The sequence below is a fragment of the Drosophila santomea genome, chromosome 3L, assembly GCF_016746245.2.
Source record: "Drosophila santomea strain STO CAGO 1482 chromosome 3L, Prin_Dsan_1.1, whole genome shotgun sequence".
NCBI classification, from domain to species: Eukaryota; Metazoa; Arthropoda; class Insecta; order Diptera; family Drosophilidae; genus Drosophila; species Drosophila santomea.
This window is the reverse complement of record NC_053018.2, coordinates 6484741-6511381: the sequence shown is the minus strand read 5'-3', so window position 1 is coordinate 6511381 and position 26641 is coordinate 6484741. Positions and strand designations below refer to the sequence as shown.

General features: G+C 44.1%; 2 protein-coding genes across 8 annotated transcripts in view; both read left to right on the top strand.

Annotated features, from left to right (window-relative positions):
• Positions 1-26641, top strand: part of LOC120447922 (DNA polymerase epsilon subunit 2) — an 85132-nt gene that overhangs the window by 53327 nt on the left and 5164 nt on the right. The window contains exon 3 of one of the 2 annotated variants that reach the window (XM_039629581.1): positions 963-1263. The exons of the other annotated variant lie outside the window; for it this stretch is intronic. The gene's annotated coding sequence lies outside the window, so the exon portion shown is untranslated. Of the gene's footprint in view, positions 1-962; positions 1264-26641 lie in introns of those variants that run through there. 2 annotated transcript variants of the gene reach the window in all.
• The window catches only part of LOC120447917 (protein vein), a 34414-nt gene continuing 10296 nt past the window's right edge, over positions 2524-26641 (top strand). For 3 of the 6 annotated variants that reach the window (XM_039629572.2, XM_039629571.2, XM_039629569.2), the window contains exon 1: positions 2524-6247. In XM_039629572.2, the coding sequence (XP_039485506.1) occupies positions 4756-6247 (1492 nt within the window). In that variant the 5' untranslated portion in view covers positions 2524-4755. The remainder of the gene's footprint in view (positions 6248-26641) is intronic. The other 3 variants (XM_039629574.2, XM_039629573.2, XM_039629570.1) reach the window with 1 other exon arrangement.

Sequence of the window (26641 nt, the reverse complement as noted above, 5' to 3'; positions counted from 1 at the left end):
AAATGAATATGAAGATCTTTGGTTCATTACTTAGTGAGCATGGAATTGAAATTGTTTTCCTTCAGTTTGTTTTCCCAACTCGATGCCATCCCACATTAGCGGCCTCCCCCGTGACGACAAATAGGAATTGGATGTTTGCGCCTGCGCGCATTTCGAAATTGCTCTTGGAAAATGTTCTATGTTTTCGTGTTTGTTATTGTTGTGGGCTTGGCTCGCTGCCCTTGTTGTTCTTGTTGCCATTGTTTGTGTATATACATATATATATATATATGTATATGTATTTATGTATATATGTGGGTATTTGTTGATGATACAATGACGCTGCGCTTGGCAGCTGTTGTCTGTCGTCAGCCAGGTTCTAAAACCGTGTGAGGGGATCTGGATCCCTGGATCTCCGGATTCTGCAGCTTGTCCAACGTTTGCCGCTTCCAGCACTTCCTTCCGTACTAGACAATGGAGTCTCTCTCTCTCTCTTCTTGCAGCTTTTCAAATATGTGCTTACCAAACTCAAGACAATCTACCTGCCCGAACTGTGAACTGTGAATTCTAAACACTCAACGCTGAATGCTGATCGCTGAGCTGAGCGGCGACAGGTGTCGAGCTTTTACTTCCGCTTCCGGGCGCTTTGCGGTTAGGAACTATTAAGTTTGTCTAATCGATAAAAACACTATCATTTGGTAGAATTTTTTGTTTATTTTTTTGTTTTGTTTTTGCGGTCTTATCAGCTGGCTTGTTGCGGTAAGTAGGGTAAGTACCTGTTTTGCTCATTCAGAAAGTGGCAACAACGTAGAGCAAGTTGGCCAAGCTCCGCGTCACAAGTGGCCGACTTTGAACCCCTCTTTGCCTCTGGGTTTTCTTACAATTGTCGCACTTGTCACCACACCAATGCTGCTGCCCCACCTTAACCCCCCTTTTATGCTTTTTCTCTTTCATTTTTTTTGTTTTTTTTTCTTTTCTGTCAGCTTCTTTTATTGTTATGCGCAGTGCGTAGAACAAGTGGAAGCTTTGTTTGACAATAACAACAACAACAACAACAACAGCGAGTGAAACATCAGCAGCTGGGGCAAGTTGGAAAGAAAAAAAAAAATACGTTAAGTTTACACGACTTCCAAGCGCTGGACGGAATCACCTGCCGCAGTTTGTTTTTTCTGTAGTCGCTGTTGTGTTGTGGGCTTGACATTTGACAATAAAGCAAATAATCATGGGAAAAAAGCTGAGCCCCCAGAAGAACTACGCGACTCGCCGCCGCAGTCATCATAGGAAAATATCAAAAACTGGAGGAAATCCGGAACCAAAGTCAAAACAAACGAAAGCGTTGAGTTGGATCTTCACTTAGATGAAAGCAAAACTAAATTGAGATTGACGAGCTTTGTTAGGCGCTCATATTGTGATTAATCGATTCGTAATAAATTAATAAAATGATGTCTCGCTTTTGTTTAACGTATAACTTCGGAAATTGATTTACTTAGACAAATAGTAAAATTTATGGATCTATAATGATAAATCATTAGATCAGTTAATAATCCACATTTTTTGTAATCGTTTAAGTTAGATGAAAACAGTACATTTAACTTATTCAAATGCAGCATAAACGCACTTCTTTGATTCAATTACTTTGAATGACTCATTGAACTAGGACTTTAACTCTTTGCGTATGAGCAATCATGTTTAAAGACCCTCCGACTGGAAAGCATAAATAGTAGCCTATCAGAAGCTCGACGATTATGAGTAACCTATTGGAAATCGGAGCAAAAGCCAATGACAACTGTCCTCTTATCTATCTTTATCTCTTCGATTGCTGATATTGTCGATAGACGACACCTATATAAACATCAAACGGTTCGATTGCCCTCATAGTTCGGTCTGAACTTTAAAGTGTAACGACGGTATTGCAGTTTCTAACTAAGTTGTGGGTGGTTAAAAGTTTTAGGAGTCTTGCAACCATAAATTGTTCGACCTAACACGGTAAGAAATTATCCTTACAGCAGAGGAAGAAAGTGATTTTTCGAGAGAGAGAAACGGATTTGGTTCTATTAAATATATATATAATTAAATAATAAATGATGACGTTAGAAATAGAAAATATTTTTGGTAGCAATGTTTACTGATCTCAAGACATTTATTAACATATTGTGAAGCATACTTATAGTGTTGTCAAATAGCTAAAGGTCTGGTGCGCCACCCTTGATAATCCATATTAAATAACCCAATTGTTAACCACAAATCGCCTTTAAGTGATTAATATAAAGTAATGAATTGGATCACCCGCAATTGTTGAGAGAAAACTGCAGGGTTGAGAAAATGCTGGCGTTGCTGTGAGAAAACGTGAAACCGAAAAAAAAAATAAAACACTCAACGTTTGAGCGAAATGAGTGTGCCGAAGATATTCGAACACGGCCGAACGCAGTCGAACAAATTCCGACCAGTGAGATACGTTTGAGTTGTGAGATACGTTTGAGTTGTATCCGTGAGATACGTTGTGAATGCTACCACAGTGCTCTGCATCGTTGAGATACGTTTGAGTCGTTTTCGCGGCATCAAATCGAGCAGACCTGTGCCGCTCCGCAGAGCGAGTTCGCCCAAATAAAAAAAAGAATTATACGAAATTCCGCCTGTGTTAGGAGCAGAGAAAAGAATAATTTTAAACCAACATACACAATCAGTTAGTTTCCACCGACAGTCCGCAGAAACCATTCGACGACAACGGTACGGGCGCGCGATTGTCGGCAATCCGAAAGATAGCCAAATATTATTACTCTTCAGATACTCACCGAGGGCGTTGATTGAAGATCACCCAGACAACTGCAGTTTCGAGTGAAGTGTTTTTTCAAATCACTACAAAATTCTGTGTGAAAAATTGTGCATTAATTAATTAATTAATCAAAATAAATACAAGCTTCCTGCGAATTTCACCAGCTGAAGCAACCGAAGTGACACCCGCCAAGCAAATCGAACCCAAATCGATCGATCGATCGAACGTGTGAAAAGGACTTTCGGTTTCATTCAGAGTGTGCGATTAAGCGATGGATTGCTGATTTTCCCCGGCAAAGCGCACTTTTTGCGGAATAAATATAAAAAAGAAAATAACAACCGCCGTGGCAACTATAACAATAAAAACAACAACAGCCGTGTGGCATCTTCATAGAAGCAACAAGTTCTGTCTGCACTTCGTATATGTACTTATCACATGGACATATATACGCACAGATATATAAAACAAAAAACGATCGATTCTCGTGCCAGCGCGTGTGATTGTGTGCGTGTACCCATGTTGCATATATATATGCACAAAAAATATATATATATACATATATATATATCTAGAGCCGACTGTTGCGACGACTTTTCTATATAATCGGGCTAGTGAGCACGCAGACAACGAAAAGGTGCACAACTACACCAACAGATGCGGGTATATATGTATTGCACATATATCTAGCCAAAGCCAAAGTAGAAGATATATATATATATGCGTATAAGCTGAACGCGGCGCACTCTGCTCTGTTTTTTCTTTTATAATTACTTTTGTCTAAAATTAGAAGACGTGTGTGTTGTGTGTGCCCCGTCCGTGTATCCGTATCCGTGAGATACGCGTGAGTGTCCGCGTCTGCTATATCGCACATCATCATCGCCGTACACCATCCGCCGTCCAACATCCACCATCATCATCATCATCATCATCGCCATCGCCATCACCATCATCGTCGTCTTCGTCGTCGTCGTCATCGTCATCAGAGATCAGAGATCTGCGGCGGAGTGTGTGCCAGAAAAGACGACTCGTGAATCAGACTACGGCTGCGACTACGGCTACGACTACGGGTGCGACTACGGCTATATAGGCGAGAGATCGCGTATACGGCCAGACAAACATTATCGTATATCTGGTGGCGAGGATTACAATTACAAGATCAGCAAACGCAACAGCAGCAGCAGCAACAGCAACAGCAGCATCAGCAGCAACATCAGCAGCAGCAGCGGCATCCGAAGCTAAAGCCGAATACGAATACGAGTACGAATATCCGAGCCGCACAACCGAATACGAATACGTTTACGAATACGAATCCGAATCCGAACACGAATCGAGGCGATTCGAAACGATCGCGCGCGTGAAAAGCCTCGTGAAGAAAAGCGCTACGAGCAAAAAAAAAGTGGGGGAAAAATCAAACGCCACGCGACCTTAGGCCCGTCCAATTTTGGGGGGGGTGGGCGTGCAGCGGGGCGTGGCCGTGCGTCGACTCCTAGCGATCGCTCAAGTGAAACGCCGTGAAATTCTGTTCAGATAACAAAAATGAGTCACCAAAATAAGCAGCAACAGCAACAACAGCAACAGAAGCAGCAACAGCAACATCAAAAGCAACAGCAACTATCGAGTGCGGCCAAGTGTTCATAAATTAATGCTAGGCATACAGTGTGTTAGACCAGTCCGAAAGACACTATCCCCTCTCTCTCTCGCTCTCGAACAGTCCGTCTCTCTCTCTTGCCCCTGCTGTCGCTCAAAATGCTACGAAACTATCGAAAGTATTTGCAGGATAAACGGAAATACGATAAGCCACAGCGACGAGGCAGCGAGTTTTACATTTGTCACGTTTAGGCAAATTGCAAGGACACAGGACACACCAACACCAACACCCCAGCAGCAGCAGCAGCATCACGCAGCATCACGCAGCAGCAGCAACGCGCAGCAGCAGCAACACTCGCTATCGAGATTTTGTACATAAAGTCGGGGCAATAGCAGCAACAACTTTGGAGGACGCCATGTATGCGCAACATTTGCGCAAATGGAGTCTAAAAACAAAAAAGCAACTAATGCCATTGATATTGCTAATTATCAGCTACATGTCAGCAACATGTGTGTTGTCGTCGTCGGCGACGACGCAGCAGCTGCAGCTGCAGCAGCATCTGCATCTGCAGCAACAGCAGCAGCACCTTCCAAGATTATGGGAAGGCAGTGCCGAAGAAAGCAGCTACTATATACCACTGAGTTCGGATAACGACAGCGGGAGCAGTGAAAGCGCCGAGAGCAGCAGCAGCAGCAGTAGCAGCAGCAGCAGTAGCAACATCGACAACAATATCTTAAGTAGGCTGCTCAGCCGCAACAGCAATAGTCTTAGTAGCCGTAGCAATGTTAAGTTAAAGCCAGCAACAGTATTCGACGCCGGCAGCAGTTCACCCGCTCAGCAGGAGCAACATGTGGCTGCGGTGCCAGAGCAGCAGCAGCAGCAGCAACTGCAGCAGCAGCAGCAACAGCAGCAACTGCAGCAACAGCAGCAGCAACAGCAGCAGCAGCAGCAACAGCAGCAGCAACAGCAGTCAATGCAAAAAGTTCCAAATACTTTAATCAATAGTCAAATATATAATTTATTATACAATGGCATGCCCAGCGAGGCGGCGAGCAGCAAAACGCGTCGTCACATTCAATCCACACAGCTGCCCCATCAGCTGGAGAGCTTAGCGCAAATGCCGAGCAACTACAGCAATCGACCGGCGGTGCGAAGCTATCTCATAGAGTCTTATGAGTTGCCAGTTAGCCAGCTGGCGGAGGATCACAGTGCGGAGCAGGCGGCGCGAAGTCGTCGCGATGGCAGCAGCAATGCCAATGGCGGCAGTCGGCAGAAACATCGCAATGGCCATCGGAAGCAGTTGCAGCAGGACAGAAGCGATCATCGCCGCCAGCGGCAGGATCAGCAGAAGGAGCAGCGCCGCCAGCAGCAGCAACAGCAGCCGCATCAGCATCAGCACAAGAGCAGCAACAAGCATCACCACCACCAGCAGCAGCAGCAACAGCAGAAGCAGCAGCAGCGCGGGAAGCACCAGCGGAATCGTCAGCGGAATCACCAGCGATCTGGACGCTACTGCTCCGCACGGGATCCCGCGCAATTGGCGTATGCGGCGCCCACCGTTTTCCAGGGCGTCTTCAAGTCCATGTCCGCCGATCGGCGGGTGAACTTCTCGGCCACCATGAAGGTGGAGCGTGTGTACAAGCAGCAGCACGACCTGCAACTGCCCACCTTGGTGCGACTGCAGTTCGCGCTGAGCAACTCCAGCGGCGAGTGCGACATCTACAGGGAGCGACTGTTGCCGCGTGGCATGCTGCGATCCGGAAATGATTTGCAGCAAGCGTCGGATATATCCTACATGATGTTCGTGCAGCAAACGAATCCCGGCAACTTCACCATCCTTGGCCAGCCCATGATGGTCAGCGAGTCAGTGATGAAAGCGGTCGAATTGGCTGTGAGCGAAAATTATGGTGAGTGGATTTCGATTTTAAAACTACTACTTTTAAGAGAAAGTATTATTTAACATTATGTGTAGCAGATGGTTTTATAGGAATGTTTTTGATAGAGAGTATTATTTAACTTAATTTGTATCGGATGGTTTGATAAGAATGTTTTTGATAGAAATTATTATTCAACTTAATTCAATTCAGATGGTTTGATAAGAATGTTTTTGATTGAAAGTATTATTCAACTTAATTCGATGGTTTATTAAGAATGTTTTTGATGGCAAGTATTATTCAACTTTATTCAAATCGTGGGATTTAATAAGAAGTTCAGTGCACCCACTATGATGCTCTATATATTGCATATCGGGTATATTGTTTTCCATCTAAAAGACATGATATGGAAATCTTCCGAAAATTGCTCCCTTTCTCTTGCCACCTTTCTTTCGGCTTCCTCCCATTACCTTTCTTTCTTGCCGTCTCCCTCTCTAACTCTCTCTCTCTCACTCGGCTTAGCAGCTGCCTCTTTCTACTCTCCATGCTGCTGCTGTTGTTGTTGTTTAATGAAATTTAGCTGCTTTTTTGCAGCTGAATTTCTTATTTGCCAACTTCACGCTCTGCTAATATTCACCAGACCGAAATAATTTTATGCAATACACTCACACCACTGCCACACACACACACACTCTCTCACACACATGCAGTTGAACGTTGCGCATGCGCCTGTGCGATTGCATTTGTTGTTGTTGTAGTTGTTGTTGGTAGCGAGTCTAGGCTCTGGTCTTCTTTGGATTCTTCTGCTGGATTCTTTTCTTTGTGCCCGGCTCAATTTGGTTGCTGGGCAACAAAAATGCTCACATCTAGAATTTATTATTGCTGCTGCCTCTGCTGTTGCTAGTTGCACATTTTAATTAAATTCGCATTAACTTTGCTCGCTGCCCCCGGCCGCCTCCTCTCCCTTTGCCCCCTTGCCCCCCTACTCCCTTCCACTGAAGTGAAAAGTGGGAAAAACTTTGAAAACTCATTTCTGTGTCCGCCCGTCTTTTTAGCTCCAATGTGCAACTCACAACGTCATCGTCATCGTGGTGGCTTGTTGTTCTTGTTCTTGCTGCTGCTGCTGTTGTCTGCATTCGACCTTTGCGGTTGGCGGACCCAACCCAACCCTACGATTCCCTCCCCTCCCCTCCTCATCCCTCCCACCGCTATTGTTGTAATTATTCTTGCGTCGCGGTTCATGGAGTTTTGCGTCTGTAATGCGACTAAGTGCGATCACCCGGCCCCGCCCCTCGCCGCCTCCCCCGCCTTTCTTTCCTTTCCTCTTCTCTTCTCTTCTCTTCTCTGCTTCACACCCTCGAAGGGGCATTCCGATTTTGGAGAACTATACATTGCTAATCTTCAACGAAATCTCTATATATTCTTCATATATCATGAAATCCATGGTAACTTTAATAGAACCTCAAATGTTGTTATTATTGAATATAACAATTATAACAAACCGAATTATAATTATATATGACTTATAATAATCTGACTATTTGAATATGGAAATTACTATAAATTATAGTTGGTTGAACCCTTGGCAGGGCATATAAACTTCGACTACCTTGGGCTAACTTCCTTTCGTTTTATTTATTTATGTTTGTTGCTGTTGTCTTTATTGTCTTCGCCCTCTTGGATTTTGTGCTTTGTTTCATCGCGGGCGCAATTAGATTTTTAATTCATTTTCTCTCTCTTTCTCTCTCACTCTCTCTGTCTCTCTCTCACTCTGCACATCACTCCTTAGCTGCTGTTTCAGCTTCTGGCTCTTCCGTCATGGCTCCCGCACACGGACACGGAGTGGGGGATAAAGAAACCCCCCTTTAGTATTCCCAAGATCCCCAGAGATATGACTACACATATATAGACTATATACGTATGTATATGTATATCCCCCTTTTGAAGAAGAACCAACCCTTTTTGGATTCGAAATCAGCTGCAATCAGCTGTTCTCTCGCGCTTTGTCTTTTTGGGTTTATTATCTGGTGTTTATTTACTTTCTGGCCTTTGCAAGCAGCTTGCCTCTTTCTTTGCCGCTTTTCTCTGACTTCTCCGACTTCACAGACCTCATCAATGAACATATAGCACATATAGCACATATAGCATTAACAGGATATTTACTTTTTGGCCCCACGGCCACGAGTGATTTATTTTGACTGCGAACGCAGCAAATGCCTGGGAATCGATTCGCAACTGGTAGCGAATGTTGTATGTATATTACAAATCGATTACTCATCGAAAATGCATACTAATCAATCCACCCACACAGCCGCAGACCGAAGAAATCTGTCAACTCCTTTCACTTTGCCAATTTTTTTCCTCGCTTGGCCCAAAGTGCTGGCCAATTTGCATATGAGGCCATAAAGCCTGAAGATCGTCAGCCAGTTCGTTAAAATCTATAGTCCAATCAAAGCCGCAAAATCAAGTGGTATCCAAAATCGTTCAGATCAATCAAAAATCTGACTCGGATCGGTTATTTTACAACCTGAACTATTTTCGTGCTGGACTCGCAATCTGGTGATTGAGAGGAAGATGCAGAGGCAGAGGAGTTTATTATGCATACGCCCCGTGTGACGACGCAGCTTGCGCTCTGCTTGAAACCAATTAAAATGCCTTCGAACCTGACTGAATCGGTAGTATCATGAATTAACTGGTCGCATTTTATGCCCAATTTACACCCACGCCGTGAACGTCAGTCGTCGCCAGCGGCAAAGAGTGTGACTTCAATATGCGAAAAAAAACACAAAAAAAAACAAAAAAGTGGCCATGTGAAAAATAAATAAAAGTCACATCTTTTGTAATTAGCTGCTGCGGGGCTACTACGGTTTGTTCTTCGGCCTGTGTTGAATCGATGTAGTAGTAGTTGTTGTTGTTGTCGAGGTGTTAAGTAAATTAGCTGCTCATAAAACATGATTTGATCTGGCAGAAGTTGGTGTCGAAGCAGAATCATCGGCTTAGCTGCCAATGTTTGTGGCTGGTTTGTTGCTGGTTTGTTTGCTGGTTTGGTTTGCTTTTATTTGTTTATTGGTTCGCCTGGCTGGCTGGTCTTTGAAAAGCGGAGACAAGCTGGCAGTGGCTGACACAAGATACAATTATATGACTGACTTACCAAAAATATATTCAAATGTTTGCCGCCGCTGCATTATATAATCAGTTATTTGTCACTTGTACTGCACGCAGCATTGAATATCCATTTATTCATTTGCTCATTCCCATTGCGGTCTCTATTTTGTCACCTTGCCAAAGCACTAATAATCTCGAAAAGATTTTTCATTGAGAAAAGCAATACCTGGTGCCACAGCTCGCAAACAGATAAGCCAGAAACACCGCAGAGAACCTTGACTGCTGGGATTCCATTACTTTGAGTCGGGTTGGGGGGGCATGGATAACCTGCGACTCTGGTTTCGGTTTCTCTTCTGGGTTCTCCACTCCGGTTGCACTTGCTAGCTAGTAAATGGGAAATGTGTGGTGTTTTTGTGTTTGGCAAGCGATTACAAAACGGAAAACAGAAAGAAAACGCCAGAGCGGAAAATGCTTTTCAGCAGCACACTCGTATAGCGGCGACACAGCGCAGTTCGCATATTTAGGTCAACGCCTACGAGTGGTAGCGACAAACTTACCCAACGGCACCCACAATTCATCATTTCTCAGCTCATCTCATCTCATCTCGCGTCCCATCTGATCTTTTTTTGGTGGTGTCTAGTCTACCTGGTCATAAGATTTTCCACCTCGATGGGTGGGTGGTGGGGGGCATTGGGCGGTTTGCTCATTTAGCGTCACGCCAGAGAAGAGACAAGTTTTCGTTAGTTTTCTTGTCTGCTGATGGCTCTACTTGATTTTGTTATTCTTTTTTTTTATTTTTTTTTGTCTTTGGTAATTAAGTATGAATGGCGGCGCTAGATGACGAACCTTGGTTCGTTTAGGTAGTAAGTGTAAAGGGGTTGACTCAGCTCTCTGACCACAACAGCCCACTCCGCCCCCTCTGCCACTACTCAGCACTGCCTGGCACTCAAAAAAATCATTTCCAAGTAAAAAGTATTTTTTCTCAGATATATTTTAGCAATCTAGAAGGCTCGTCTACGCATCTCTTTGCATGTTTCATCACAAGATTTATGGGAAATATTTTCAACACAGATTTATGGGAAACATTTTCATATTTAACTATAAAGTTATGCAGTTGCTTAACCCATTATCCCAAGTATCTAAGTTAGAACATTTATCCAGCATAAGGGCAATATTCGCCGCAGGCTTAATAGTTCTTAGGGTCACTTGATAAGTATTTTCTGCGAGTGTAGGGGCCCCTTTGGGACTTGAAACTTGGGACTTGGCTGGCGGGCCGTTTGGCATGCGGGAAATAGAAAATTATAACGAAATGAAATTTTCAAATGGCATGCCATGTTTCCTTGCCTTGCCTCGCGACTCGACTCGCTTGCCTCGTTTATGAGTTTTATGCTATTTCTGGCCGCGTCGACAGCACAGCAGCAACATCGGCAGCAGCAACATCACGCAGCTGAAAGCCATTCGAGCTGCTAGGAAGACATCTTGGTCGCCATAGGCTTGCCAAAAAAACAAAACCCCTCCCTCGAAAAAAAAGTAAAATTCGAAAAATAAACCAACTAGAAAATCTCGCTGCTTGTTAGCCCTGCCTGCAATTTGCATTTTGCATTTGCCGTTGCAGTTGCAACAGCAGTCGGACTTTTCTGGTCCATGCCCCCAAAAGTGGCGCTAATGGAGCAATCTTGGCCAGATAGCAAAAACCAAAAATCGAATAAACGGAAACCGGGCGATCAATGAAGCTTCTCTGTTCCGATCCATCCACATTCACATCCACATCCACATCCAGTCGAGCACTCGCAGCGGATGTGACATAATCTGATTGCCGGTTGCATTGCATATGCAACGTGCCGCCGAAATGGATAAATGGATAAATGTATAAACCGAATGGCATTCATAAGGTCTCTCATTGGGCCCATCAATGGGTACAGATCTGTGTCGGCGCGATATCAAAGGCACCCCCTCAGGTGGCGCTTCCTCAAGCAGTTGATCTACATACATAATGATAATTCGATCAGGGCGAATATGAAATGCCCTGCACCAGAAATACAGCCGAGTTCAATGGATAGTTTGTCCACAGCATGACTACGCTAAGTTGGTTTCTATTTATAAGTTTTCTATATATAAAAGGTAGTATACGCGCCGTTTGGCAAACTAACTTCAACTCAATTAGCCATTCAGCATTTGGCGTTAATTTGCGCGGCACTTGCGGCACATTTTCAATAACCAAAAAAAAAAAACAAAACGCCATTCGTACAAAAAGATAAATGATAAGAGATGTGTTCGGACGGACTAATTGTTTTGGTTGGCTGTTAATTTCTGCCCGCATAATCGCACTGCCCTCGGCCACCTTCTGCTCCACAAAAACAAAAAAACAAAAAATCGCTTCAACAGTTGCGCACGCGGCCAAGATTAATGGCCAAAAAAAAAAAAAGTCGGCGACCAACCAACCAACCAACCAACCGAATGATCGACCGACCAAGTCGATCCATCGCACAGATAGATATTGAAATTGATTGATATTTGAAAAATCATTTCGGTTCGTACGGCTTGGACTCATTATTAGTTTCCCATGGATCATTTTCACAGCTAATGATTGGCTTGGAAGCACGAGCTTCCCAGCAAGTCGCATTCCAAATTTTTTTTTCGGCTGCCAAGTCAATTCAATTTGCGTTGGCGGCTCTGGCGCTTTGAACTCAACGGAAACCCAAAAAAAAAAATATATGAAAACTGTGGGAGGAGTTGGCCAAAATCTGAGATTTCACGCCGACAAAACTAGGCTAGTGACTAGCTAGTGACTACAACAAGATGAAGTTCAAGATCGCTGCTCTGACCATGGAGCCCTTGTCCTTTTCTCCACTGGCTATCTTAATTACGCATTAATTACATCAAACATTAATAATTCCACATGCCAGCCGAGCGGCTGCTCATCTATCTACTTCAGTGGCAGCAACACCTCCTCGATCTGGGATGGGGATCAGGATGGGTATCTGCTTGGGCATGGGATCAGGTTGGTGATCGGGTATCAAGGCGGGCTCCTCCTCTGCATCTGTATATTAAACTGTCTGTCACCCCCTGCCCATCTCCATCTCCATCTGCATCTCCATCTGCATTTGTATCTGCAGCGCCCTGCATCAAATTGCAAGCCATCCTGGTCGTCGTCGTCGTCGTCGTTGTTGTGGAGTCGGATCTTTGGATCGTTGGATCGCCATCGCCGGATCGCTCTGTTCTGTCTGCCTTATGAATACGCGATGGCAAGTTGAGAAATTTGCCTTTGATATCGACCACATGTGTGCACTGGCAACAAATCCTACGTAGAACGTTCAAATTCTTCGGAATTATCAAAAATCCCCTCTTTGAAACAAACTAACTCACATATATTTAAAGATTTTCTGGTATGATAAACTCACGTATGTTTAAAGATTTTCTGGTATGATAAACTCACATATTTAAGGCTTTCTAGTATGATAAACTCACATATATTTAAAGATTTTCTGGTATGATAAACTCACGTATATTTAAAGACTTTCTGGTATGATAAACACACTTTCTCAGTTGCAAGTAAATATTTACGGAAAGTGTGTAATTTTTCTGTGTGCAAGTATGCAGCCAGTTCTGAATCCTCCGAATCACCCTGCCTCCGATTTTGCCCCCCGTTGCTGTGGAGCCATATTTTCTTTTTAGCTGACGATTTAGTCCATTTCCCGCTCATAATCGCATGAAGTTGTTTGCCTCCCCACTGAATGGCTTAATCCGCCATCGATGCGTTTGTGTTGACTCAATAATAATAATTCCCCTGAGCAACTCTTTTTTTTAAGGAGTTTATGGAAATTGCAGCAGTTAGATTCGGATTTCATTTACCTGCGTGGGAAAATCGACTAATCTGAGACCGCCCCCGAGGAGTCAGTTTGTCGTTTTTAGAGCGGCAACGGCCAGGGACAACAACAGGACAGGTAACTGGCCACATGTCTGGCCGGAAATTCCCCGTTGACCCCTGACCCCGTGTCCTTATGACGAATTCGTCACTTGGCGTGAGCACACCTGGATTTCCCAGCGCTTAGCCAGCGGAAATTCCAGAACACCTCTGGCCCATCGGCCCTGAAAAGTAGTGATGTAGTGCTCTGCTATTAAGAAAATAGATGTGTTTTATTGGCGGAAGCATCCGCCAAATTGCACCCAATCTGCAGTTTGAAGTGGTTGCACCACCCCCCCTCCTCCCTCTGTGAATTTCCGCCGGCCGGCAAGGTGACCGTGTGCTAAAACAAAATTTTTATATCGAAATTGCCGCCGGTCAACGCGCGCGCCTGCCCAATGGCCACTTTAACCACGTTTCAGCGCGTGTTGGCCTTTTTGGTTCCCAAGCTTTGTTTGGCCCACACACACACACACACACACACATATATATGTGTGCTCTTACATTGACTCACTCACACACACATACCCAAAAGCCATTTCGGACAAGTTGGAGTTGCATTTTTAGCAGCATTTTTGTTTTTGTGCGGCATTTTATTCGTCGCCGCTGGCTACAAATTTGTGGCTGCTGTGGCAGGCTTCTCGGATCTTGGATCTCGGATCTCGACTCTTGACTCTCGAGTCTCGAGTCGCCACTGCCACCGGTTGGCCACCAATTCCAGCCTCTCGGGCTTCACCTTGTGCCCCAAAAGCTATTTAAATGGTATTTAAATGTGTCTAAAAGTAATTTTTTGCGCATTTAATTCGCATTTTTTTGCTCAACAAGCATTTGGCAAAGCACTTAACGACATTTATGAGTATATTTCATTAAAAATGAAAACCTCCTTCGAGTGCCTGACATAATGCGTCATAATTGAGGCGGTTTTTTGTTCACCTTTTTTGTTTTTTTTGCATTGTTGATGGTCATACGCGTTGCAAGAATTCAGTTGACAGGCGGCTTGGCTGCAAGCGATGGAATCTAGGGGGTTAATTAAATAGCAAACTTAGCTAAAGATAAACCGAAAGCTATATACCCTAAGTTTACTTAGGTATTAGTTATGATAATTCGTTGGTTCGTTAGAACTTATAGCCCATGTTGCATGTGCAGGCAGCAATCAAATTGTTACTATTCTGCCGCAAAATATTTTCACACACACGAAAATGATTTCAACTTGCCACCAGCAACCATAATAACAGCTAACAGCGGTAACAAGTGGCCAGGTAGTCGCTGCATGCCACACACAGCAAACAAACAGCAACTGTTTTTGCTGCTTCTGATGTTGCTGTTGCTGCTGCAATTGCTGCTGCTGCTGCTGCTGCTGTTGCTGCCTCCTGCAACAAAGAAGGCAACTAGAAACTATCCAATGGCCACCAGCAGCAATAGCAACTGCAACATCAGCATCGCCACATGCTTGACCAGCCGACGAGACCAAAGCGAGCGCATAAAGCATAAAAAAGCGCAAAGCCACAAGAAGTTGCAAGTCGAAAAAGTCATTATATGCGACAACCAAGTCGTCGATATTGGCAGCGACGCGAGCAGCACACTGAGAGAAATGTGTGCCGCATTCCTGAGCAACTACTGCAGGACTTACTGCACATAAATCAAAAAGAACAGTAAAAATGCATCGGAAATTCATGTTTATGTTGTTTCAGCTGTGTTTCTGTGCACCTTAGCATGTTAACTCACTTAAACATACTTCGCTAAGTTAAATATGATTAGTTTTCTCTCTGTGCAGCAGGCTGCAAACGGCGACTTTGGCTTTGGCTGCGACACATTTGCTTAAATAGCAACAGCAACAGTTGCAGCCGCTGTTTGTTGCTTGTTTGGGTGCTGCGGCGCAACAGCAACAGCAACAACAACAGCGGCAGCAACAACAGCAGTGCCCATTTTTTTTATTGCCGCGCAGTTGGAAAATGCAAGGCGGACGCAATCGGGGGTATCTTGGATTTCCAGTTTTCGGTTCCCACAATGCAAAATTAGGTACGAAGCGTCGTCCCCATGACGTAATTAGCATAGAGCAGTCGTTGTTGTTGCCGTTGTCGGGAGCCCATAAAGCGTATTTACCGCACAACGCGCCAGACGCACTGCATCTGGAATGGCAGGGGGGAGGGAATGACTGGGGAGGGGGGAAAAGGGGTCAGGTGGGCAGGTGGGCAGGTTGGAGGGAGGGAGGCTGTTGCCTTTCAGTCAGGTGAGCCATTGCCATTGCGCATGTGTGGCGGCGGCGGGAGAAGGTGGAGCAGCTGGACGAGGACGTTGCCATAACTCATATACTCATGTGGCCTGGTCGCCGGCAATTGTCGTGGCAGTCGGGGCCAGAAATAAAAACATTTCGTTTAACGATCTTTATCGATGCGATTATTGATTGTGTGTTCATGGCTTCGCTGCTGTGGCAGCAACATTGCAGCTGCAGCAACATGTTGCCAACGCAACAGCAACATTGCGCTGCTCACAGACAATTTGGTTATAACTTTTAGAAGCAGCTGTGGATTTAACTATGAAAAGGCCATGTCCTCGCTTCTTTCTTTAACCTTCAATACTAGTTTATTTCAATTTGATATGCTCATATATAAAATAATGCCAATGACGAATTACTAAGCAATTCAGTAATTTGTATCTTTATCTTACTATGGCTAAGATAGTTTGGAGTTAAACAACCATACTAGTAAGTGGAATACGTCAACTTTTAGATTGACTTAAGTTATTAGATAATTGCTGTGGCAATTTCCATCAGCGAGTTACCCAGTTAGTGGTTTATCTACTCAGATACCAGATCGCCAGGTTCCTTTGCCCCACCTCATTGTTCTCGCAACCAGCTTTCAATTATTAGATTAACGTTAAGGCAGCTCACAAGCAGGTTGCACGCTCTTCGCAGTTCATTTTCACCTGGCCATGTGGCACCAACACACCTCGCTCCCCTCCCTTCCCCTGTTGGAAATTCTTGGCATACTTTGGCTGACAGCCGGGCAATTGTCGGCCATCCGAGTGCTCCTGCCTTGGCCACTGTCCATGGAGCGGCAGCCTCCTGCCAACCACTTATTACGTAATTATTTAGCCACATCGAGCTGCAGCAGCAGTAGGAGCAGCAGAGGCAGAAGAGGCAGATGCAGCATCGCCCTGGGCACGTGTTGCCAACTGACTTGGGCACCTGTTTCGAGCCCGAATCTCTCAGCTATTTATGCTATAATTTCTGGCATGCAGCCGACGAGCAACTGAGAAGCTGAGAAGCAGCATCAATTCAATTTGCATGCCATGCCCCCAAGCTGGCTGATCATCCAAGTTCGCAACTGCTGATCCTGATAAGCCATCGCCATCGCCATCGATTCGGAATTGGTTGGCAGATAAAGTGAGGCAGCGATCTTAAGTACCTGGCAATTTAGTTGCAGTCGAGCGGACACGTGGCTATCGTTGGGAAAATATTGCGGCAGTAAGCAGTTAACGGCATTTGATAACTGTTTCACGCTTCTGCGTTTGCAATTAAGCCGGATGGCATAGAAACTTTTGATCGTTTCATAGACCATAAACTTGCCTCGACACGCTCTCACCCAACAAAACCAACTAAACCAACAAAACCGTCAAACGGCAGCGACGACACCTCGACGCGCGGGCAACAGTGCGTATGAGCAATGTAGCGGGTGGATTTTTGGAACCGCTTGCAATTGCAAGGAATTCCAAAAACATTTTACAACTTATAACATATTCCAAGTGAAGAAAGGGCTGAAATGCGTAGCTTAAAGTCATGTTCTGTGTTTAAAACCAGCCAACTAAGTGTTAGGAACTTGAGCTACTGAGCGATTGTGTTGTGCTTGAGCTCATTGATCGTTTGGGCAAGTCAAGATTTTCCAAACAATTTTCGTTTGTTTATTTATTTCGACATTAGTTAATGCGTTTATAATGCGCAAAGGAAACACGGCGGCCGAAAAGCTGAAAAGCCAAAAAGAGTCGAATAGCCGAAAAGCAACAATGACCAGAGAATTTTGTGTGCGCTGCTGTTGGCGCCTGCTAAACAATTGAGGGGCAATTCCCACGCTGCGTATGAAATAAATTCCCCAGCTGAAATTGTGCGCACAACTCTTTACATTTTAATGATGCCACCGCGCACTGGGCGAAACTTTGAAGCAGCCGCGCGATTCGCCGCTGCCGAGTCATTTACTTGTTGTCGAGCGCCCCATTATAAATCTGCTAGCCCAGCCTATGACAGTTTTGTTTTTGTTTCGCCTTACTTGCCACGGTTTCTGTATCATTTTTCTTATGCCTTTTTTTTCTCGCTTTTCGGTTGACACAAGAAATAAAATCACAAAATCAGAAAATCACACCAAAATGTGGTTTCTGGGGGCCATTGCTCGACCGGCTGACGCCTGATGTGATTGCAAATGAGCGGATCCGAATGTGGGAGACAAAATCGGAATCAGATAACTACTATATATACATATTAGCCGTGGCCCAAAAGTAAGAGCTCTGCGTTATGTGGGTGCTGACGGCGAAAAAAAGATACGAAGATATCTTATCGTGACTATCACAAGCAAATTTCCAAGAAATGTGCGAACTTTACGCCCATGACGTAGTTATGTTTCGGATGCTCTTCCGACCACAAAAAAAAAACCCACTGAGTAATGCCGACTAGACACTTGTTGGTAGTTCCCCTATTGGCAATGTTATAAATAGCAACGCGCAGTTATCAAGTGCGGAAGCTGAACTTATTATGGACAATTAAGTGATTTAATATCGTAAATTAATAACCAGAAGTGGCACACTGAAGTTATTTGCAGAGATTAGAGCAGATAAGATAAATGGCAACTAGAACATCGTATAAAGTGCAAGCAAGTATATTTAAGATGTATTTTTATAGGGTGAAGATTGAAAGAAATGTACTGGTTAACTAGCCTGTTTGTATATGATCGTAATTTTCGTTGATAACCAAAGGTGCCTGCTGTTGCATGCCCCTCCAAAAATAACACACTTTTCCCCTCGACGATCTGCACTCGATCGCAAAACGATTACCCGATGTGAAGTGGCCACTTTCGAGCGGCGATTACCCAGGCAGGCAGCCACTACCGGGTTGCTGATGCAGTTGCTCTTGTTGCAGTTGCACTTGCAGCTGCTGCTACTGCTGCTGCTGCAGTTGATGTTGCCAGACGCAGCGCATCTTTATTTAGACACAAAAATGTTGCATGTTTCGCGCTTTTCACCAAATGCGCTCGCCGATCCACATTATTATGCAAAGAGGGTTGCACTATTTACCCAAAAATGGCCATGGCTAATGATGATGATTGGCCGGCAAAAGAAGAAGAGCGAAGCGGAGTTGCACTTGCCTCTGGCAACAACAATAAAGCTGCAACAACAACAACAGCGACAACGACAACTTGTTGCTGCCTTGCAGCAAAATTGAGGCTGCAAATGTTGCCAGCCTTTGTTTATATGTCGTTGAAATTTAGTTATTGTATTTATTGTTTACGGCACTCAGGGGAGCTCTGTTTTTGCTTCCTAGTAAGTGGAAAATCCGTCTAAACATTTTGGTAGTTTTTGGCAATTTTCGAAATTTTAATATTTCCAAGGAAATTGCGTTGGTGTAGAGGTGCGCAGTGGAAAAACTATCAGATGAGAGGAAAAGTTCTCACATGACGAAATATTTATTTGAAATCTTTCATGTTTCATAAATTTATGTGCAATTTATTTTTAAACAACAACCGTCGACGGCGCGACGACAACGTCTGACAAGTCGAAAAAGGGGGAGACAGACCCTGATGGCATTCATTCCCCCATTCTACTGGCCCCCAAAAAAAATAAGTTCCCTCTAGACACAAAAGTGTGCCTAATTAGAGCTGCAACAACCAGTGGAAGATCGAGCCGTGGCGCCACGTTTGTTGCTTAAGCACTACAAAAGGAGAGCGAGGCATGGTTGGGATGAGCATGAGATGCGGGGAGCGAAGAGATCAAAGGGCCGCAGATTTTCTTTTTGGCGCCCTGTCGGCCTCGATTGCGAAAAAGCAAAACAAGCCATACAACCGGAGGGTGGCAGAACATGAAGTTCATGAAATCAAAGAGCAGCCACCCACACACCTGGATTTTCCCGCTTTGCCCCAAAAAAAAACTTCAAGCAGTGACTCAAACTTCTGGCCAGTGATAATTACAGGTGTTGATAGCAAGCAACCATCTCTCAGGGGCTGTCGTTATCAGACAGAAGAATCACCCGGGAAGACTCTCTTGGGGGGTTGGAAAGTCTGCAGAGTCTAGAGATTCTAGAGAGTCTGGGGAGAGAGTCTAGGGAGTCTGCTGGAGCGTCCGGGGGATTCAGCGGAGTCTGGGGAACTGATATGAAAGCAATTAGCAGCAGCGACTTGGCAACCAGCTGGCTTTTTTCCACAGAATTTGTCAAGCTGTGACTTTGATCTGCGGAAATGTTCGGCAGCAACAACTTTGAATTTGATTTGAAAATGCAGCCGCACCTCCACCCAAAAACAAAAACAAAAAAAAAAAAAATTCAACAAAATTAAAGAGGAGAAAAAACCGAAAACAAGCAGCAGTAGCAGTAGCAACAGCAGCAGCTGGGTCTTTTCTTATTTATAGCCACAATTTTTATGCTCCATTTCAATGGGCCTGCGGAGGAGGTTGTGGAGCTTGTGGAGGATAAGGAGGATGGGGTGGGGATCGGCCGTCGTCGCCCCTTTGAAGATTGTGTGCTGGTGCTACCCCCTGGCCCTCTAACCACTTGATTGCACTTTTCGCAGCATAAAATATACATTTATGTGCGTCTGCAATCGGAGAAACAAAACAAAAAAACAACCAGACACACAGTGCCATAGAGCCATAGAGCCGCACACTCACTCACTCATTCGCAGCGAGACTAGAAAAACTATATAAAATTGATTTCCCCACCCGCACAATGGCCGATCGGGCCGACAATGAAGCGCCATTGAAGCGCAACCAAATTAATCTTTCAACGACAATTACAATTAATTATAAACGCCCCCGCCGGCTTCAACATACACACAAAAGCCTTAGAATTTCCAAAATAAAAAACTTGTGGGGTAGGGGCTGGTAGCGGAGAGGGGATTTGGTTGTAAAGAAGTCCAATTGGCTTGCTGAAAGTGCGTCTGTGTGTGTGTTGGCCACCGAGTGTGTGTGTGTGTGTGTGTGTGTGTGTGTGTGTGTGTGTGTGTGTGTGTCGACAGCTGGTGGCCAGCACGTCTGGCGTTTGAATTTGGTTCAAACAGACGAACTAGACGAAGCTTGAATGTTCTTACCAATATTTAAAAACTAATGACCGATAAGAAATTTGGATATATTTTATAAAGCTTGTTTGAGTTCATATACTTATCACTTAGAAGGAATATTAGGTGTAGAAACATGTAATATTTCAAATATTTAATTATGATACATAGCCCTAAAGCGTTGCCTTAATTAGTTGCTTGTTCCATCTTTGTCATCAAATAATTGAAATATTCTAGAAATCAATTGCAGCCAAAGTCTCTGAAATAAAGACATTCAAGTCAATGGATATGGCAGCGTATGTGTAAACATTTTCTCGGCTGGTGTTTTAATGTTCATCTGTCTAGCGCGCTGCCCCATACACAAAGCACCATCAAGTCGGATCCGTATCTCTATCTGTAGCTGTAGCTCGTAGCTTGTAGCTCGTTGCTGTAGTTGTATCTGTATCTGTATCCATTCCATCCATCGGTCCATCTATCTTTTTATCTATCAGTCTCAGCGCTCGCCTAATTACGAAAAGATGAAAGCGCTGTTTGTGGGCCAGCGTCCGTCCATGTGGGCCCACCCACCCATCCGAAGCATCCATCGAATACAACACCTTGGTGGATCGATGGTTGGGTGGTTCGGTGGATTGCTAGATTGCCAGATTGGTGGATCGGTGGAGCGACGGGATCCCATGTCAGGGGGCTGACCCACCGACTGTGCTGCTTGTTAACGGCAGCTACTTAATTTCGTATTAATAAACATCACAAATGTTGTAATAGTTTGGCACTTTATTTATTTATTTTCCATTTTATGGCCGGCAAGCCATCGAATGACGGCAAACATTTTGATTTCTGATTACGGAAATATATTTTCATCGATGCCAGGCGATTTCTTTTCGCAACAACAAAGTTTACACACTCAAATGATTGACGGACGCTGATTGAGTAGAAGTTGCTTAAACAAATTTCGTTGATTCTCTTGGCTAGTTGTGCAATTTGAATTTAGTTTCATTTATACGTTTCGAATTTGGATATTGACTTTGGTTTTTCGGCTGGGTGTGGAAACCTTTTGGAACTGTATCCATTGACGCGTAACTATTTCGAGTTGAGAACTGCGTTCTGCATCAGTGTAAATTTAATTCAATTCAAATGCTTGTTTTGGGTATCGACTTTTCAACACATCGTTAGCCACAACAATTCTGCCCAGGTATTTCAAAGATTTTGTTATGAAAACTATCAATTATAATGGTGATTTGTTGCCAATAAGAAGATTAGCAACTAGAAAAAGGGGAACTCCAAATATACATTTCTGTGATTTCCCAGAGCTTCCCCATACAAATATTTTAAAGAATTTCCAACAGCTTAATGTCGGCAAAAATCAAATTTGATAATGCAAATCTAATCTAATGAGCTGTGATAACGAATGGCCTTGCCGCCCCCTCATCGCCTGCAGTTAAATGAACTGCAAATGGGAATTCGCAGAAAACTCAACCAAAAGACAAGACAGAATGCAGAGGAACACAAGGCTGTCAGTGCCATAAATATTTCGACAGGCCAAACAGAGCCAAGTCGACTATAAACAGAAAGTGGATTTATTAAGAGTTCGATAAGTAAATAAGCTAAATGAAAAATGCAGCACGATGAATGTGAATCGCATTTTCCGGCACTGCAATAATGGCAACCACCAACACATATAATTCCGCTGATTTTTCAACCATTTACACATATGTATTTCGACTATATATGTATATATTTTATGTCGGATAAGTATAGATATTTGCACAGATTGTTGCCGTCTGCCGAATGGTTTTCCAAGAATTGTGGGCGTGGCTGTTGCCGCTGCCGCCCGTTGCTGAGTGCTGATGTTTTAGCTGGAAAAGCCAGCGAATCATGGCCAACAGAAAGCCGCCGGCTTGTTGCGTCATCGCTGTTCAATGGTGCGTATGATTAATTTCGGTTCGCAGTCTCTTTAACAGCAACAACTGCGGTTTTTTCCTTTTTTTTTTTTTTTTTGTGCCAACTACTGCTGGAAAAGTGCAACTGCAGTCGAGAAGTTCCCACAAATAGCTGAAGTTCACTTTTGGCTGCTTTTGCCTTGCTTTTCTCCAGGCATTTTCACATTTTCCACTCGCCGCCGAGTGCTGTTGTTGCTTACCGCAGTGGTTGCCCACTTTTGGACATTTAAGCCGCTTTTGGCGTGCGTACAACTTCAAAAGCTGCCAACTCTGGCCTGCAGCAGTTGCAGTTGCAGTTGCTGTTTTTGTTTTTCCTGCTCAGCTGATTTATGCGCCCGCTACACGAGTGTAGGCGCTTTTCATGTAATCTGGCGGGTAATCCAAGTGGCCAAAGCGTGAGAACTTTACACATACCAAGTTGGCCCCGGCCAGCAGCAACTTCCGTATCATTTGTGTTCAATCAGCGAACATGCACCAAATTTAACTGCCAGGTGCTGGATTGCCCTGCCATTTTGTTGCCCAGCTGACTGGGTGTACTGAATAGTGGGTACTGGGTACTGAGTAGTGGGTGTGAACCGTTAGGCTCGTTCGTTGAAGGTCGTCGGTTTCTTGGGCCAGCTGCAGACCCACTCTCTCCCGTTTTCCCGCCTGCAAAACAATGCGAAATAAAAAACGATTCTGGCACAGATTTTCTCACGCTGATAATGAACAGAAAAAGAAGGCTGTGGAAAACTTTGAAGTTGTCGGCTCAGCAGATCAGCAAATCAGCAGATCAGCAGCTCCAAGCTGAAGGATTCACAGCGCTGACAAATGTCAGTCAGGCTCAAATCCCAGTACGTGTCCGAGATAAGCTCGTCATGAGGATGAGGATGTGGATGTGCATGTGGATGTGGATGAGGAATCTTTAGCCAATTGCAGTGGCAACTTTTCCTCCACTCGACACTCCACAACTCTGGCACTGTGGCTACCTTTCTCTGTCTTGTGGTAATGTGCTCATTTTCCTTTTACGGCAATTCACCTGCAATTGGGTTAACTTCGGTTCGGTCAAGATTTTGCTCTAGTTTCGTTTGGCTATCATAACCAGGATGATGACGCTGATGGTGGCTTATTATTATGGAGTTGGCCATTGCATAGCTGGGGCAATTCCCTGGCTATTTTTAGAGCCTCCAGGGCGCGTCTCAATCGCGATAAGCTGACAAAGACGGAGACATTCAGACATGCAGACAGACAGAGAGACAGACAGAAAGACAGAGAGAGAGACAGACAGACAGAGAGACAGAGAGGCCCTGGGAACGCTTAGTCATTCCACTTGTTGGCCAAGCTCACCCACGTAACTCAAAATCCAGACGAGGCCACGACTGCAACCTCGGAATGCACTGGCAGAAATCAGATCGTTGTAATGCTAACGATTGGAAATACTCACTTTGGGAAGCTTATTCATTCGCTTGATTGCTGAAGCTTATACTTCTTTTAACACTTTCTCTTCAAATCAATTTAAATTTGTATCTTATGTGGAAATCGCTAGTTACCTTAAGACTTGTCTTGATTTCAACAACTAAAACTTTTTGGCTCAGTGTGGGGCTGGGCTAGCAGGCATAAGAAATAATGTCGTCGGTGGAAATTGATCGATTTAAAAAGAATTAAGATCATCGGCCACGTTTTGCGTCCTCATCCTGACTCACTGACTTAGTGAACGACTAAGCCGCCAGCCAGCTCCAGCTCCATCTGCATCTGCATCTGCAACTGCGGCGAGTGCAACTTAATTATGGTTTGTTTATTCTGCAGCTGTCCCCCCACACCCCTCCCCTCCCCTTTTTCTGTACCGCCGTCTGGCAATCTTGGCCCGGCTGGGAGGTGCGCTTTGTCATTGCCAAACAATTGCAGTCAGTCGTCGCGCTCTTGGCCCGATGGCTTCGACCTGGCCCGTTGTCGTCCACGTCCACGTCTGCATCTCTCCGTGTCTCCATGTCTCCATGTCTCCATGTCTCCGTGTCCCCGAGCTTTGGGTCTTTCTGGTCTGGGGTATGGGATCTGGGGTCTGCCCTGATGGCTATCAGCAATCAGGCGCTTTGTGCGCCAACGATTCCCAATCCAATCCAATCGAAATGCCTGATGAGCAGCAGCAGGCAGACTCACTCACTTTTGAGGTGAACTGCTGCAAGTTGCAATTTTTCTCGATTTGCATTAATCAAACAGAGTCGTAAAAATAATACGTACAAAAATAACCGCTGCAGACGATAGCAGATAAGAATGGGATTTGGATGACAGTGAGCGTGAGCGTGACAAAGAGTCAGTGGGGGGAAAAACAAAGCAAACTATCTTAACCTTGGGTGCATGTAGACACCCACTGGATTGCATTCGGAAAATATCACACGCTGTCACCATGGGCGGAAAAATCTAGCCAAGCTGTTTGTTTATCAGCACTGAAAATAATTCTTTAACATGTAGCTTAGAATATGCAAGAAAAATGTTCAACTCAAAAAGTTGACTGATATAAGATCACGATTTTAGTTGTTTTATTTAAAATATTTAAATATTTGAATATTTTGTCTCTGATTATATGAGTGGTACTACTTAGTTAGATTAGATTAGATTAGATTAGATTAGTGATAAATCGATTAGTTCCGACCAGTCATAAATTCCACAACTACCCATGTAATCACTGGCGCTTCTCTTCGACTTGCAATCAAAGCATTTTCCAGATGTTAGTCATCTCAGATTGCCGGCAGATATCATGTGGCACATCAAACTGCGAGCAGATATCACGTTTAGCTAATAGTACTCAGTACGATGCCATTGATAAATGCAGTGACTCACTGGCTAAGAACGCACTATTAGCTCAAGTTGAAGAGCCCAGCATAACTGGTGTGTCCAGCCCTGAAATCCGACGACAAACACCGCAGTTTTCCCTATTCCGCCCCCTTTGCGCCTATCGTTTTTATCACTGCCGCATTGTTTGGATTCACACGCCCCCAACAGAAGGGGGGAAAGCAACGACACAAACAACACAGGCAGCACAAACAGCACAAACAAACAAAACAACAAGCTGAATTATGCACTGCGAGAAATATTTGGTGAGAGCGCTGAATGACTGTGCTAAAGATACCAGACAAATTTACATAGAATCGCTGCACAAATATTTGCATAACATTTTGACAGTTTCGTGAAAAACATGCCAAGAGGTGGTCCCCAACAATAACACCAACCATAGGCGTAACAGAAAATGGCAGTAACAGGAGCGAGAAAAGGCGGTAGGTAACAGTGGTGGAACGTAGTGTCAACAGCACCCGGCTACGTCATCTGTCACCCACTGTTGACGCATCCCCGTCACGTGCATCGTGGAAAGTTTGTTACGTTGTTATCGTAAGAAAGAATTTATCAGGAATGCCAGCGGATTGTAAATCGGAAGTTTTGAAATGGGAGCAGATAAGGTTAAGATTGGGTTACCCTTGAGAGATCGTTGAATGTTTGACAATGCATTTTCAGCGGACTTTAAGTACAATAAATAATTCATTAAATATATTACTTATAAAGAATTTTAGGCACTAACTATAAGCTAACTTTAAGCATTTAACTACATTTTTAACTACTTAAATTGAAAGAAAATAAACAGAAACTTGAAAAGGATTGCAGGTCAAGTTAGTTCAGTGCGGGAAAAGTAACTTTTATTGCTACATATTTCAATCTCATGAAATGGTCCAACGGAAAAAGAAAGGTTGGCGAAAGGAGAAGATTTGTTGACTGCTCATAGTCTTTATATGTAGGTAATAAAATAAATTCGCCATAAAATAAATCTGTTAAGAATCAAGCGAATTTTTTCGAAACGCTCAAAGATGTCTAGACAATTTATTTTGGGAAAATCTCTGTGTGTGAATAGAGCCGAACAGAACAGAAGAATATTTTTGTAAATTCGCTAAGCGCACGAGTATGCGGCAATTATTGGTGTTTTATTATGCCCATAACGAATAAATATGGTTAGGCTCATTTGGTGGCAATCATTTTGACACTTATTTACCCAAGCAGCCATATAAACCTCACACAATTAAAGTATCTATACACCAAATAATCCAAAGCGCTCTGCTATCTGCAAAAAACAGCTGCAGCATTAGCAGTGTCAACAACACCACCTGCATTAGCCAAAAAAGAAGCACTTGCCACAGCTGACTTAGTGATAAGATTTCGGGGGCATTAGTCAGAGGAACGTGAGAAAGTGATAAGATAGATATGGGAA